At 45.1% G+C, this 15,247-nt stretch overlaps 1 protein-coding gene across 1 annotated transcript; it reads left to right on the forward strand.

Annotated features, from left to right (window-relative positions):
• The first annotated feature begins 863 nt into the window (after positions 1-863).
• LOC110501059 lies at positions 864-14,673 on the forward strand. The gene is made up of 5 exons (XM_036957596.1): positions 864-1,663; positions 11,116-11,307; positions 11,542-11,698; positions 12,231-12,413; positions 12,566-14,673. Exons 1-5 carry the CDS (start codon positions 1,333-1,335, stop codon positions 12,840-12,842), a joined length of 1,140 nt encoding a protein of 379 aa, XP_036813491.1. The 5' UTR covers positions 864-1,332; the 3' UTR covers positions 12,843-14,673.
• Positions 14,674-15,247: the final 574 nt, after the last annotated feature.

Here is a 15,247-nt window from a genome sequence, read left to right on the forward strand (position 1 = left end):
CGGCCTACCAAAAGGCAAAAGGCCTCCCGCGGGGACGGGGGCCTGGGATTAAAAATAAATAAATAAATAATCCAATATAAATACAGGACAAAACACACAACAAGAGAGACAACACGACACTACATAAAGAGAGACCTAAGACAACAGCATCACAAGGCAGCAACACATGACAACACAGCATGGTAGCAACACAACCTAACAACAACATGGTAGCAACACAACATGGTAGCAGAACACAAAACACGGTACCAACATTATTGGGCAGAGTCAACAGCACAAAGGACAAGAAGGTAGAGACAACAATACTTCACACAAAGCAGCCACAACTGTCTGTAAGAGTGTCCACGATTGAGCCCTTGAAAGAAGAGATTCATCCTAACCCATCTCCCTAGGATTCGTTTACAAATGAGAATTGTGACTTTGCGTCTTAACGGTGTGTTCTTACTTGAAACAGCACAGTATCATTTTCATATCATTATCGATGTTATGCGCATACTGCAGCGCTCAGTGTCCTGCTCTATGCTTTGTCCCAGAGGTGATGCTGGCCGATGCTGTTGGCTGCTCATGCAGTTTTCTCAATACTGCAAACGGTTATTCTTTGTTGTTGCATGGATCCACTTACCTTTGAAACATGATCTCTCTCTCTCTCTCTGTCTACCTCAGTGGCACTAACACACTCTCACTGACTGGACTACGTGTGCTAACATGCACCTTCTCTCTCTCACTCTCTCTCACTCTCCCTCACTCACTCAGCCCTGGGACGAAGAGAGAGAGGGTGGGAGGATATGGGGGAAGAGAGAGAGGGAGGGGGGGGGGGGGGGAGCAGCGACCAGGAATATCAGGATTTAAGAGTGCATGAGTTGCCGCTCCACAGCGGGTTACGTTACGCAAGAGCTGCCGTCAGAACAGGGGATCACAGGGAGCAGAGAGAGAGGGAAAGCAGAGAGGATGGCATAGAGAGAAGGGACAGAGGCAGAGTAAAGAGAGAGAGAGAGAGAGAGAGAGAGAGAGCAGGGAGCAGAGATTGCAGGGACAGGCAGATTACAGAGGGGCTACGATCCACGGTGCACCAGCGACATGGACAACACACAGACCTCTTTGTCTCCACTGAGGGAGTGAAGAGACGAGACAAGGACCGGGAAGAGGACAGGACACTGCGAGAGGAAGTGATTTGAAGAACAACTGTGTTTCTACAGCTTTTGCTGGGACACCTTGAGTGGCGGGACGGCAAGGGACCAGCTGTGAGTGTCATCTGGCCATGAGAGAGTGACGGAGAAAGGACATCTAGTGCTACTGAGGACATCTTGGTATCTTCCTCTCCTGCCTGTCCCCATGTCTAGAGGAGGGAGGCCCCTGCGTGGGTGGGCCCGGATGTGGCCCCTGGCGTGTGCACTGGCCCTGGCTGCATGCTCGTCGGTCAGCCCCCTCCTCCAAGAGACCACCTCTGATCCTCCCATTGCTACAGAGACACAGACTGAAGTATGGACACAGCCAGACCATCAGACAGAGGCACAGACACTTGCAGAGTTTCAGACCCAGCCAGAGCTACAGACAGAGGCACAGACTGTGGCACAGACACAGACAGAGCTACAGACACAGCCTGAGCTACAGACTGAGTCCCCAACAGAGTTAGAGTCACAGGCAGCTACCATCAACCACACAGGTGAGTCCCGAGTTCTCCTGGACCGATGTCTAATACTACATACAAACGTGTGTTATGTTTGTGGTGTATACTACTACAGTGTTTATGCTTGCAGGTGCAAGTGAAACGGTTGTGTAAGTAGGCCTGTGTGCCTGCTTGTTTGTCTGCATGTGTATGTCTGTAAAGGTTTGCCTATCTGTACACAGAATGGCGGGATCAGTCATCATATGAGAGCTTGAGTAGTGTGCCAGTGTTATTGGCTTTTTAAAACTTTATTAGAATCCAATGTGAAGCAGTTCAGACTCAGAACTTCCTAATTAGAGCCGGGGGGGGGGGGGGGGGGGGGGGGGTCGTGGCTTCAGATGCTGTGGTTGTGATGTCTCATTATGTCCACTGTTCAGCTGCACTGCCTAAAGAGAAATCATCAAGATGCCATTATGGTGCTGCTGTGTGCATGAGTTAGCAGTTAGTGGAGCATGCCATTCTCTCTCTCTCTCTCACACACACACACACGCACACGCACGCACGCACGCACGCACGAACGCACACACACACACAATTACACAGTCCCACCACCACCCGCACGTGCATGGCATAAACACGTGCATACACACATACAGCAATGGACCGCCACTAACCGCAACGATGCAAATCTCCTTAAAGGTTTAAAAAACACACAGTTAGGTTTCATAACAGCAGCTCTCTCTCACTCTCTCTCCCAGTGGGAATAAATATTTTATGTTGAGAGCCTGCTGGTCAACAGCACACTTCCCTTTAGCCCTCTCCTCTCCTTGTCTGATAGATCACACTCTTTCTAGGCAAAATCCTGAGCAGCTCCCCTGTGACTAGACTGCCCTGGTCCCTACCAGTACACTCTGTAAATGGCATATTGATATTGCCATTAGGGGGTCAATGAAAGTGATAGATTTGTAGTTTTATCTCCCTTTTCCATTCCGTTAGTTGTTTTGCTAGCAGGGGAGAGTTTGTACACTGCAGCTGTGGCACAGGGATGGGCAAAAATTACTAAACACAATTACAAATTACCATAAAGATCAACGTATCAAAATGAACTACAAAATACTTGTATTTTGTCAAGTATAGTATTTTAAAATACAAATATATGTATTTCAAAATACAAAGTAAATTTGCAAGTAGCCAGGACAAACAGCAAGAACATTCTCAGTAACAGTTACAGAAACATTTTTACTTACTGTGATATGTGGTAAATACCAAAATGAACTGCAAAGCACACTGGCCTTGTTTTGGGGAGCTCATTAGAATAATACTCAGCATGCTTTGCAATTTTTCATTACATTTATATTTAGTTCATTTAGCACTCTTATCACACCGTAGCACCATCAGACTCCTGATACCAATGCAGGGTGCAGTGGTGTAAAATGTACAAATACTTTAAAGTACAAATACTTTAAAGTACTACTAAGTTGTTTTGTTGGGGTATCTGTATTTTAGTTTACTACACCAATGGTCAACATTTTTAGAACACCTACTCATTCAAGGGTTTTGCTTTATTTTTTACTATTTTCTACATTGTAGGATAGTAGTGAAGACATCAAAACTATGAAATAACACATATGGAAACATGTAGTAACCAAAAAAGTGTTAAACATATCAAAATATATTTTATATTTGCGATTCTTGAAATAGCCACATATTTTGACCATTAGTGTAGTAAAGTAAAGTACAGATACCCCCAAAAAACGACTTACTAGTACTTTAAAGTATTTGTACTTAAGTATTTTACACCACTGCACCCTGCATTGGTATCAGGAGTCTGATGGTGCTATGGTGTGATAAGAGTGTCGGCCTTGATGTCAGCTTTGCACACTCTTGGCATTCTTTCAACCAGCTTCATGAGGTAGTCACCTGGAATGCTTTTCCAACAGTCTTGAAGGAGTTCCCACATATGCTAAGCACTTGTTGGCTGCTTTTCCTTCACTCTGTTGTCCGACTAATCCCAAACCATCTAAATTTGGTTGAGGTTGGGGGATTGTGGAGGCCAGGTCATCTGATGCAGCACTCCATCACTCTCCTTCTTGGTCAAATAGCCCATACACAGCTTGGAGGTGTGTTGGGTCATTGTTCTGTTGAAAAATAAATTATAGTCCCACTAAGCCCAAACCAGATGGGATGGCTTATCGCTGCAGAATGCTGTGGTAGCCATGCTGGTTAAGTGTGAATTCTAAATAAATCACAGACAGTGTCACCAGCAAAGCACCCCCACACCATAACACCTACTCATCCATGCTTTACGGTGGGAAATACACATGCAGAGATCATCCGTTCACCCACACTATGTCTCACAAAGACACGGCGGTTGGAACCAAAAATCTCCAAGTTGGATTACACTGGTCTAATGTCCATTGCTCGTGTTTCTTGGCCCAAGCAAGTCTCTTCTAATTATTGGTGTCCTTTAGTAGTGGTTTCTTTGCAGCAACTTGATCATGAAGGCCTGATTCACAAAGTCTCCTCTGAGCAGTTGATGTTGAGACGTGTCTTACTTGAACTCCGTGAAGCATTTATTTGGGCTGCAATTCCCGAGGCTGGTAACTCTAATGAACTTATCCTCTGCAGCAGAGGTAACTCTGGGTCTTCCTTTCCTGTGGCGGTCTTCATGAGAGCCAGTTTCATCACAGCTCTTGATGGTTTTTGCGACTGCACTTGAAGTACTTGAAATGTTCCGTATTGACTGACAATCATGTGTTAAAGTAATGATGGAATCCCCCCCCCCCCCCCCCCCCCCCCCACACACACACACCTTGTCACAACACAACTGATTGGCTCAAACACATTAAGAAGGAAATAATTCCACAAATTGACTTTCAACAAGGCACACCTGTTAATTTAAATGCATTCCAGGTGACTACATCATAAAGCTGGTTGAGAGAATGCCAAGCGTGTGCAAAGCTGTCATCAAGGCAAAGGGTGGCTATTTGAAGAATCTCAAATATATTTTGACTTAACACTTTTTTGGTTACTACATAATTCCATGTGTGTAATTTAATAGTTTTGATGTCTTCACTATTATTCTGCAATGTTGAAAATAGTAAAAATAAAGCAAAACCCTTGAATGAGTAGGTGTTCTAAAACTTTTGACCGGTAGTGTATTTATATTTTTGACAAATTTTACTTCACTACATTCCCAAAGACAATAATGTACTTTTTACTCCATACATTTCCCTGACACCCAAAAGTACTCGTTAAATGTTGTATGCTTAGCAGGACAGGAAAATGGTCCAATTCACTCACTTATCAAGAGAACATCCCTGGTGATCTCAATTGCCTCTGATCTGGCATACTCGCTTAACACACATGCTTTTAGAAAACAACAAGTGTTGGAATGTACCCCTGGCTATCCTTAAAGAAAATGGTACCGTCTGGTTTGCTTAAAATGTAAGACATTTGCAATGATTTATACTTAAGTATATTTGAGCAATTACATTTACTTTCGATACTGAAGTATATTTAAAACCAAATACTCAAGTAGTGTTTTACTGGTGATCTTTACTTTTACTCAAGTATGGCAATTGGGCACTTTTTACACCACTGGCAGGATGAAAAGGGGCCACAAAATTGTAAACCGCTTAAATGATTCTTATAGAAAAGTATTTTGAAAATACAAAGCTCTCGAAAGTATCTTGTTAAAAAATACTGTACATGTCAGAGTCGTGTGCATAGGTGGCAGGGAAGTCAGGCGCAGGAGAATCAAACTTGGGGGAAATGGAGTAGTTTAATAACTTACAAAAACATAACTACAATTAAACAACGTGGGTACGAGGACCCCGTCGCGCACCAATACAAACAACACAAAATACTGAACAACAAACAATCTCTGACAAAGACATGAGGGGAAACAGAGGGTTTAATACACAACAGGTAATGAATGGGATTGAAACCAGGTGTGTAGGAAGACAAGACAAAACCAATGGAAAATGAAAAATGGATCAATGATGGCTAGAAGACCGGTGACCGCCGAGCACCGCCCGAACAAGGAGAGGCATCGACTTCGGCAGAAGTCGTGACAGTACATTAGCGTGTAGTTCCGCCCAGAGGGTTAATGGACAGAGAGTTAATTGAACTGACTCTCCTGATCCATGTTCCACAGCTAAAACAATGGAGACGTTCTAACTGCTGAGCTCTAGCTGCTGTCAGTCTGTCCAGCGGCCTCCGCTGGCACACAACCAGTCCTCATGTTACTGTTACTATGTTTAACCAATACTTCCAGCCTCACAAGGCCCAGGTCCACCCCTTAACAGAGAGAGGGAGGGTTAACGTTGGAGTGAGGAAGGGAGAGGGAAAACAAATATAGTTCTCGAGATAAAGTTATCGTTGGTTATTGTTAGAGGGAAAAGTGCAGCACCCGGAACACCATCTCTGCTCTCATCCCTCCATTCGTTCTTAAAATAACAGAGAGAGAGAGAGAGAGCGAGATACACACGTCGAGGGCTCTCATCTAAAACTCGGCGAGGACTCGGAGAAATAGAGAGTTCTTCGGTGAAGGAGGGCAGCACCTTGTTTCCACTCATCCCTGTCATTCCTCTATCCCTACCTCACCCCTCTCAAGCTACAGGGAGTGTTAAGGGGATTAGATCATTGGCCGTGTCAGAGAGTAGCGGAGAGAGAGACCACAGGAATAGACTGCTGCTACATCACGCTTTGATGGAGAGAGGGTTGAGAGAGAGAGAGGGAGCGAGAGATAGAGAGCACAGTCAGCCTATGACATCGGTCAGTGTGGGAGTTGGAAGGTTTACTACAGAGAGACATCCCTGACAGACAGAAAGAGAGAAATAAGAGAGATAGAGGGGTGAGAAAAAGAGAGAGAGTACACAAAAATGAACAAGAGGGCAGTTTGTCCAGCGGAAGGCAGTCAGCCAAACAAAAGACAATAGATCACCAGGCTAATCAGGTGGTTCAGCCTCCATCCCTGCGTGTATTAGAGGGTCAATAGGGGTCACTCAGCTTCAGGGTTGTGAACCCGCATGAAGAAAATATTTCAGTTTACTATGGAATACTAAAGTACTTACACACGGTAGTATCCCTCGATCATGTGCAATACTTACTCTAGAATGTTGTAGCATTCTAATAGAATACTACAGTAAATACTGCAGTATTATCCACAAAACAAACATCACAACACAGAAATAACGTAACATTACAACTCAGCGTCAGTACTACTCTCTGCTGGATCGCTTGTCTATTGGTTTATTTGTTCATTGGTTCGTTCAGATGCCCATTAGCTTTTGCCGAAGCAGCATCGTTACGGATACAAGTATTCTGTGTGTATTTCTTTTCTCACCTTCTCCCCTCCTCATCATTCCCCAATCAGTCGCTAATCAGAAGACACCCCTCCTCCTATTTCCATTACCCAATCACATCCCCTTTCCCTTGGTTTATAAACCCATTCAGGTGTTTCCTCTGAAGCTCCATCTCTCTGTCAAAAAAAATACTACAGTAATGTCTGCAAGAATACTACAGTAAATACTATAGTCTGCAAAAACACTACAATAAATACTGTAGTATTTATACCATAGTATACTATAGTAATTTTTTATGTGGGAAATCCCGGTAACTTTCCCCAAAAATCCAGAAAACCTTTTTTGAAGGATCCTGGATTTACTGCTCATTCATCTCTGTTTAGGGAATCTTCCGACCAGGACTTCTGGAAAACCTGGGAATTTGGGGAAAGTTACCGGAATTTTGCAACACTAATTCAGATGGAGGGATAATGCTAGATGGTAGAGAGGTGATCATATCTAGATTATAGAGGTTGTTGTGGCCTCTGGGGTGTGTCATATGCCAGGTGGTCCAGCGGCCTTCTCTGCCTTGCTGGAGGGCAACTCAGCGAGTGTACTGTATTGTCAGTAGTGAAGCAGCTCCAAGGTGAGAGAGTGTGTGTGTGTGTTTGTGTGTGTGTGTGTGTGTGTGTGTGTGTGCGCGTGCATGCGTGCGAGAGAATATGAGTGTTTTTGTGTGTGGATGAATCTTTAATGGTGGGCCTAATCTTTATTTAATCAGGCACTATTCTGAGCGCCTATCTGTGAGGACCCTGCGGCGGACAAAAAGAGAGGGATAGAGGGAACATCAAGAAGAGAGAGAAGAAAGGGGCAGTTGTTCAATGTTGTGAGAGTCAGGTTGCCAGGTTGGTTGCTGGCAGCCCACAGTATTGCCATGCCAGCTAAGCCCTGTGAATGGTGGCCCACTGGAGATAAGCTGATCAGAATGAGACAGACCCAACATTCACCCAGTAGCCAAACCCAGCGGTCTAACACAACAATATAAATACTCTAATGGCAGTCCAAAGTCCACTCCACAAGATATTAAAGTGGAAGGGGTATTTTCTGAGCTGCGCAGGGAACATCCCAATAACACATTGCTCTGTAGGCCTACTAATATCGACTGTGTGTGTCACGTGTGTGTGTGCATGTGTGTGTGTGTGTGTTGGGAGGGGAGGCATATGGCTTAGGGGCTGCATTCCTGATTAAACTCTATGATGACTCAGGTCTAAGCTCGGCTGGTGTGTTTGTGCATGTGTGCAATATTTTGTGTGTGTGTGTGTGTGTGTCTGTGTGTTTGTGTGTATCAGGGCATGAATACATGCAAGCAGATCTTGCATGATGATGCAGATTTAGTCCTATGCTGGACTCAGCAGGGAAATGAACTGCTGTGGACCCTCTGCATGCATGTCTGTCATATTGTTATTCACATGTTTGTATGTGTGCCTGTCTTGGCTTTCATACAGCGTGTGTGTGTGTGTGTGTGTTTGGGAAAAGAGAGAGCAAGAGTAAAGCCCTAGTGCAGTAGTATCAACATCCTTCATCCCCTCGTGGCAAGCTCTCTCTCTCTCTCTATATCTCTCTCTCTCTCTCAGCCCCCCCCCCCCCCCTCTGCACCGCTGCAGAACAGAAATCCTCCCATTTGTCATATCTAATCAGCAGACAGCCGCCTGCGTGCTTTCAGGGTCTTAGAGCACTAATAACATCACAAGACAGGAATAACATAACAACTCAGCATCAGTACTGCTCTCTGCTGAATCAATTGTTTATTGGTTTATTGGTTCATTCGGATTCCCAGTTTCTTTTACATAACAGCAACTATTCTTCCTGGGGTCCACAAAAAAACATAAAACAAGTAGCAAAACACTGATACACTAGCTAGGTTTCCATCCAATTGGCGCCAGATTTTCTTGCAAATGTTCGAAGATCCGAATAAAAACTCTTGTGGTTTTGTAACAGAAAATGTTTGCATTACATAGCGAATGTGCCCGCTCTAGTCTTGGCATATACGCTCTAGTCAACTGTTTGCAGATACAGTGCAGGTTTAGCCTACTGCATTATGAGATTATTATGGACAGAAGAGCGAGATTATTTGGATTTGTCAAACGGCAATCTTCGGTCACCATGCATCGCCTAGCCAAGCATCGATCACCATGCACCGCCTAGCCAAGCATCGATCACCATGCACCGCCTAGCCAAGCATCGATCACCATGCATCGCCTAGCCAAGCATCGATCACCATGCACCGCCTAGCCAAGCATCGATCACCATGCACCGCCTAGCCAAGCATCGATCACCATGCATCGCCTAGCCAAGCATCGATCACCATGCATCGCCTAGTCAAGCATAGATCACCATGCATCGCCTAGTCAAGCATCGATCACCATGCATCGCCTAGTCAAGCATAGATCACCATGCATCGCCTAGCCAAGCATCGATCACCATGCATCGCCTAGCCAAGCATCGATCACCATGCATCACCTAGTCAAGCATAGATCACCATGCATCGCCTAGTCAAGCATCGATCACCATGCACCGCCTAGCCAAGCATCGATCACCATGCATCGCCTAGCCAAGCATCGATCACCATGCATCACCTAGTCAAGCATAGATCACCATGCATCGCCTAGTCAAGCATCGATCACCATGCATCGCCTAGTCAAGCATAGATCACCATGCATCGCCTAGTCAAGCATCGATCACCATGCATCGCCTAGTCAAGCATCGATCACCATGCATCGCCTAGTCAAGCATCGATCACCATGCATCACCTAGTCAAGCATCGATCACCATGCATCGCCTAGTCAAGCGTCGATCACCATGCATCGCCTAGTCAAGCATCGATCACCATGTCACTAGAATAAGACCCTCAATATTTATTGGAAAGGAGCATCACTCTCATCACCTTGGACTTTCACCAACCTGTGAAGTTCATCATTTATCATCATCATTTATTTAATATGTAGCCTAATAAACTGCATGCTTTCTCGAGTCGTAGCGGGAGGACCACTCCAAGTTCATTTTCGATATGATGCTTTTTATATCAATATTTGCGCATAAAGACTTTCCACCGCCATTTCTCGCATAATTAATTGTACCGACACAAAAAGATCCCACCTTGCCTATTTTGTTTTGTGGACATTTGGAAAGTTTACCGATAAATGTGCTGTTTCTTGTCCTACGTACTTGACTTACATAAAAAGTCTGGATGGAAACCTGGTTACTGATATACAAGAACAGTCCCACAAAATGTAAAATAGAATGATATAAAAAACACTACAACAACAAAAATGATGTGTGTGTAGATGGTTTTTGTTAGAGTGTGGTAGTGCGCCTGTGTGTGTTTGTGTGTGTCATTTCACAGTCCCTAATGTCCCATGAGCTGTTGTTGTTTGTTGCTCTGTTTTGAACCAGCTGCAGCTGTGCTCGGTCTTTCTTTGCTGCACTTGACCATATTACCGGACAGTAATCAAGATGGGACAAGACCAGAGCCTGAACAATTAGCACAGTTGATTTTCTTTGGTCAAAAACAAAGAATATATTTTTTTTATAGCAGATGTACTCCTCCCCATCTTCACAACAACTTTGTCAATATGACTTGACCCTGATACTGTAATTGACCATCCAATGTTATACCTAGGAGTTGAGCCTCCTCAACTTGCCTCTACAGCCACACGCTTTTACGTACAACTACAGGTGAGGTTTAGATCTTAGAGAATCCATTGAACCAAATACAATGTTTTTAGTTTTAGATGTATTTAAGACCAGTTTATTATTAATCACCCATTCTGATACTTAAGGGGCTCCCGAGTGGTGGAGCGGTCTAAGGCACTGCACCTCAGTGCTGGAGGCGTCACTATAGACCCTGGTTTGATTCCAGGTTGTATCACAACCGGCTGTGATTGGGAGTCCCATAGCGCGGCGCACAATAGGCCCAACCTTGTTCTCCTTGAAACATATATTTTCCTCAATTTCTTTCTCTCTCTGCCCTCTTTATAGAAACAGCTAATTAAATGGTGCTAAATGTCCTCTGAGAGCTTCAGATTTAACACCTCTCGAGAGTTTATACCTTATGCTAGATATGAATATTAGTAATAAATCAATATTATACATATATTCTAAACGCCTCTTGTTCTGCTTTTGTAATTCTCATCTTCACTGTCCGTCTCCCGCTCTCCCCAGGTCTGTCGTGTGCGTCCGTGCTTCCCCCGAGGCGGGGGTCGTTCTATGTAGAGCGTGGGACGGGGGTGTCGGTGGGTACAGTGCTGGCCTTCTGGTGCAGGGAGGGCTACCAGCTGGTGGGCAGTGATAAGATCTCCTGCAGCGTCCGGGCAGGCAAAGCCCAGTGGAGCAACTTCCTGCCAGTCTGTGAGGGTGAGACATCACAGCTGGTCCAATCCCTAGCTAGCCCTTTAGCTCCAAGCCTCTTCTCCTATTCTGTGCCCATTTCTCCCAGCTCTCCTAGCTTCTCCTAGCTGCTACACATTTCTCCTACCCTTCTTTCCTAGCTCCCACCCCTGCAGTAATCACAGATATTAAGAAATATATCTGAAGCGACATGATACGTGAAAGTAATTTGGCTATCCCTTGATCTGCCTTCCCCTTCAGCCATCCCGAGGCCAGAGGACCGGGGTCTGCGCGTGGCCGTGCTGGCCTCGGTGGTCAGTGGCATCGTCATCCTGGCAATGTCTCTCTCCTTCATCATCTGCTGCCTGCAGGAACGCACTGGGAAGGACAGGGGCTCCAGGAGGGACGGCAGGATCAGGTACACTACGCAGACCCACACACACATTCACAGACGCAGGCAAGCGCACACACACATTTGAAATGCTTTATTTTAATCCACAAATTAGATAGCATAGCATAGATAGTCTTCTTATCCATACAGCAAGGCTGCCCATGACCGCTGGCACAGAGCAGGACCTCGCCAGATGCTTTGCCTTTGTGCGATGCAGGCCTGCAATCTGAACGCATGTACTGTCAACCTGGCCGAGACCCCCAAATATCAGCACTACAAGTTTGCACTGATAACCAAGGCTGTTCAGGCGTGACACAGGGGTCTGGTATTTCAGCAACTTGGCAGCAAATGCCTGCTCCATGCTGTAGTCAAAAGAGCAACACACTTCCAAAATGAACACCTCCCTCTGGCCTCCCTCCAAAAACAACAACAACATCTGGCATATTTGGTATATAAGAAAACATATCCAAATCATACAGACACGCATACGTCAAACCTTTACCGGAAAGAGGAGACAGAGGTGATATTGATGGAGATGATGATAATTACCTCTCTCCAGGCGTAGAGACACGCGGTCTTCTCGGCGTAGTGAGTGCTGGCTGGAGAGAGAGGAGGGGGATTGGGACACATTCCCCCCTCCTAAGATCTTCCACCTGTCCCAGCGGCCGGACCTCCGGCTGGCTGCAGAGAGCCCGGTCTACCTGGGGGGCATGGCTGGCTTCGACAACCGTGGATACCTGAGGTGAGAACCTGAGATCTACTGTATGAACCGAAACGTGTTGTAAATATCAATTGGAACCTGCTACTGTATGCACCTACTGTATGCCTAATACATTGGTTTGTAGAGAAATGTTGTTTCCACTGATTCTAAGGTCTCTCGCTCTCTCTCTCTAGGAGTCAGGAGAGCCTACTGAAGGCCACGCTTCCTGGTCTGTTCCGGACGGAGAGTCAGATCATCTACCCCCACGTGGTGCTCCAGAGAGTCCCCACCCCCACCGCCCCGACTGCCCCTACAGCCCCTGTCTACCTCCACAATATGCCCTCCAACTCTGCCTCCAACTCTGGATGTGCTCCCACACAGCCACACCACATGCCCCCATACCCTACCCCGCAGTATCCCATCCACAACTCCACCCCCCAGCGAGTTCCATGGCAAACGCAGCCCCATTGAACTGTCACTGTCCCCTCTCTCTCTCTCCCTCTCTGTAGGTCAAGGGTCAAGAAGGAATGATCAAATAACACACTATTCCCTAATAAGTGTGCTACTTTTGAGCAGAGCCCTATGCAGTTAACATACACGTTTTCGTCAGAGGTAGTGTAATGCATAGGGAATAAGGTGTTATTTGTGATTTGAGAACAGCCCTCAGACCCCTGTCAGTGAGATGCTTCTACTACTCCAAGGATAGATGGATGGGAAACGTGCTGCTGTACATACTGTATGATATGAACTGACAGACAGACAGACAGACAGACAGACAAGAGGGTATTTTCCAGCACTTTCTGACTCCTCGCCTCTTCTCTCAGTGGGGAAGCCCTTTCTGCTGTTTCTAGTGTATCTCTACACGGCAGAGAAGGGTTTTCTATCTCTACCATCCTCTCTCTGTCTCCTGTCGACTTTTGGTCCTTTTGTGGTGTCCTCCATTTTCACAAGATCATTCTTCCTATTAGTCTTCTGATTGGTCGAAGTCACCCTCAGAGCGGGCCTATCAGGACACACTTAGCTGAAGTTCACTTGTTGATGTCCCTGACTGAAGACCGTGAGATGTTGTTTGGCGGTGGTCACCAAGTCTCGCCACCGACCAAAGAAGAGAATGGACTTAGCTGAGTAAAGTTGATGCAGAAATCATCCCCAATACCATGTATGGGTAATAATATATTATTCTTAAAGGTCACGAACAGTCAAAATCACACTTTTCATGAATTTGGATGATATTTGGATGAAAGTATGTTGACCCAAGTATGAAAAATGACTGTTTCTTCTACACTTCTAAAGTTTGATCATAAAGTTACTGGTCCCCACCCCCGGTATTGGATTCAGGAAGCAGGATTATTAAGGGGATAGGGTGACATCACCCTAATGCTCTCGTTTTAACACACCAATGGTAACACGATATTCTCTTACCTAATTTAAATAAGTACTGCCTTGTAACAAACACCGGAGAAAGCGTGTTTGCAGAGGGGGCGTGGTTTATAGAGCTAGATAACTACTCTACTGGTGTTACCTAGTCACTGGCTAGCTAGGTCTTCAGCCAGCGTGGAACTAAAGGGGGGACGGGTCGTTCAGAACCCTGACACAGTTGTCAGGTTAACACATCCTTGGGTGCTGCTGTGAATCGCAACACCGGAAACATGCCAAACGGGAGATGTATATAAAAAAAAAAGATGTATATCACTGATGCGATTTCAATGTTTGTTTGAGTAGCTTTGTGTAGCACCAAATTAGCTTGAGAGGATTTTAGTGTAATACTGCTCATTGCATCCAAGTTACTTGACATAGGCATTTAAAAGAGCTCAGAGTACTCAGAGTTCATGAATATCAGCTCCCCGCCCACTCAGCCTGTCTTTTCAAACTTCCTGGTAGTTAGCCATGAGAGAAAAAGCAATTTTCTAAAATGTTTAGCATTTATATCCCAAAATAATATAATGGCTGATATTTTTGTCACTCAAAAGGCTATTTTACATGGGAATCAGAATGACTCTTCAGGACCTTTTAATGATATCAGAAGGCATTTCAGCAAAGTTCACCCATTATTTCCCCCCCGTTTTGTTCTAAAGCTTTGGATGAAAAATGTGGAGAGCTCCTTACCTGTTGTTGAGGTCTTTGTCGTGTGTTTTTCTACGGTGGTGGAACAGTCACACCAACTAACCTGCACTTTATGGATTTTACTGACGGGCTGGCAATAGCAATTCCAAGAACCTTGCACTGATTATTCCCGCAATATGTTTGTATGAAAAATGGTTTCTACCTGAAAACTGATTAAATAGATTTTTGTTTAGTTGAATGTAGTGTTCTGAGAGTATTTTTTTGTCTCTACATCACCCCTATTTCCATAGCCATGTGCCTTATCCATCATCTGTCATTTCTGCACTATCCAGCAAGGGGAGACCTTTCACAGCAGATCAGTTCCATAGAAAACGCTGACATGCTCTGAACCAGCGTTTCACTCCGTCCTGGGGACCCCAAAGTGTGCACCTTTTGGTTTTTGCCCTAGCACTACGCACAGCTGATTCAAATCATCAAAGCTCGATGATGAATTGATTACATGAACCAGCTGTGTAGTGTTTGGCCAAGAAAACAAAACGTGCACCCGTTGGGGGTCCCCGGGACAGAGTTTGAGAAACGATGTTCTGGACAACATCCTGTATAATGATGGGTGAAATGTGAACAGTAGCTATATCCATCAATAGGTCAATAAAGACTAAGGGAGATTATAAACATAGATATCACAACGATCAAAAAAACTATGCTGGATGAAGCTACATCTCTGTCTGGCTACGGTAGCTGATTTGGAAGGCACATGTAGATGCTATCCTTAACGACAGGTATAGTTTTCTTTAATATATCTCCAACAGGCA

The sequence above is a fragment of the Oncorhynchus mykiss genome, chromosome 21 (genome assembly GCF_013265735.2).
Source record: "Oncorhynchus mykiss isolate Arlee chromosome 21, USDA_OmykA_1.1, whole genome shotgun sequence".
Classification (NCBI taxonomy): domain Eukaryota; kingdom Metazoa; phylum Chordata; class Actinopteri; order Salmoniformes; family Salmonidae; genus Oncorhynchus; species Oncorhynchus mykiss.